This window comes from Chiloscyllium plagiosum, unplaced genomic scaffold (genome assembly GCF_004010195.1).
Source record: "Chiloscyllium plagiosum isolate BGI_BamShark_2017 unplaced genomic scaffold, ASM401019v2 scaf_10416, whole genome shotgun sequence".
Classification (NCBI taxonomy): domain Eukaryota; kingdom Metazoa; phylum Chordata; class Chondrichthyes; order Orectolobiformes; family Hemiscylliidae; genus Chiloscyllium; species Chiloscyllium plagiosum.
This window is the reverse complement of record NW_025209921.1, coordinates 12,304-13,633: the sequence shown is the minus strand read 5'-3', so window position 1 is coordinate 13,633 and position 1,330 is coordinate 12,304. Positions and strand designations below refer to the sequence as shown.

The following is a 1,330-nucleotide window of genomic DNA, read 5'->3' as shown; positions in this document are numbered from 1 at the left end:
GTTGGAGAGAAGAAGGTTGAGAGGTGACTTAATTGAGACGCAGAAGATAATCAGAGGGTTAGAGCCTTTTTCCTCAGATGGTGATGGCTAGCACGAGGGGGCATAGCTTTAAATTTTGGGGGTTATAGATATAGGACAGACGTCAGAGGTAGTTTCTTTACTCGGAGAGTGGTAAGGGTGTAGCAGACTCTCTGGCACTAAGGGCATTTAAATGGGCATTGGACATACGTGTGGATAATAATGGACACTGTGGGTTAGATGGGCATCAGATTAATTTCACATGTTGGCGCAACATCGAGGGCCGAAGGGCCTGTACCCTGCTGTAATGTCTGTGTTCTTCAGTTCTGAACTGATAGAGGGTCACCGGACCTGAAAGGTTCTCTCTCTCTCTCCCTCTCCCTGGATGCTGTCAGAGCCGCTGAGATTATCGGTTGCAGCCTGTAATCTCTGCCCCAGTTGCTCATGGCTGACGTGCAGATCTTAAAAAATTTCAACGCCACACGCGTTTGCTCGCAAACAGAACAGGCCGAGCGGGCGACGCCAACCGGGAATATCGCGGATCTGGGTGCCGACCCGTATGGACCTATGAGGGGCTTGCTCGCCACTTCCTTGGCTGATCTGGGATCACATGGTCGTGACGGTGGCAGCCGGTCAGTTGGACCTAGGTCTGGCCTCGAGTTCCACATTTTCTTTCCCATACTCTGATGTAGGAAATCCAGCTTCTCAAAACTTCATATGCTCGTGTGGAAAATGGAAGCACATCGTTCCCCTTTTCCTTCCAGTGCAAACACACTTTTAAAATTCCAACATGATAATTGAAATCTCGGTTTTCCAATTTACGTTTCCAGTCCGATTTCCTCAGTCCTCGCACACGCCCACCTCTCTGAGTGAGTCTCCCTCTCTCTCTCCTTCCCTCAGCTACCACTCCATCACCCTCTGGAAGTTCCTGGGGCTGATCAGGGATTTCTTTGGTGGGAAGAGGCAGATGTTGGAGCTGCTTAATGGACAGCTGGTCTCCCCCAATCCCTTCCCATGCTGCTGCTTCTGCTGTTTGCCAATGATCACTATCAACAGGTGAGTGTCTCTACACAGAGAGAGAGAGAGAGAGAGGCAGAGGCAGGAGGGGGAATGAGAGAGAGTAGGGAAGGGGGGAAGAGAGAAGGAGAGGGAGTGAGGGAGACTGAGGGCGATGGAGAGGGATGCACATCGACAGAGAGTACGAGAAGGAAAGAAAGTAAGAAAGAGACAGAGAGAAGGAGAGTGAGAGAAAAACAGAGTAGGAGACAGAGACAGGCTGATAGACAGGGAGCAATAGAGAGAGAGCGAGAGG

General features: G+C 50.6%; 1 protein-coding gene across 1 annotated transcript in view; it reads left to right on the top strand.

The window, feature by feature from the left end:
- Window positions 1-462: 462 nt before the first annotated feature.
- The window catches only part of LOC122546842, a gene marked incomplete at its 3' end in the record, with an annotated part of 13,168 nt that continues 12,300 nt past the window's right edge, over window positions 463-1,330 (top strand). Inside the window, exon 1 of the mRNA XM_043685470.1 lies at window positions 463-654. Coding sequence (XP_043541405.1) covers window positions 463-654 — 192 coding nt within the window. The remainder of the gene's footprint in view (window positions 655-1,330) is intronic.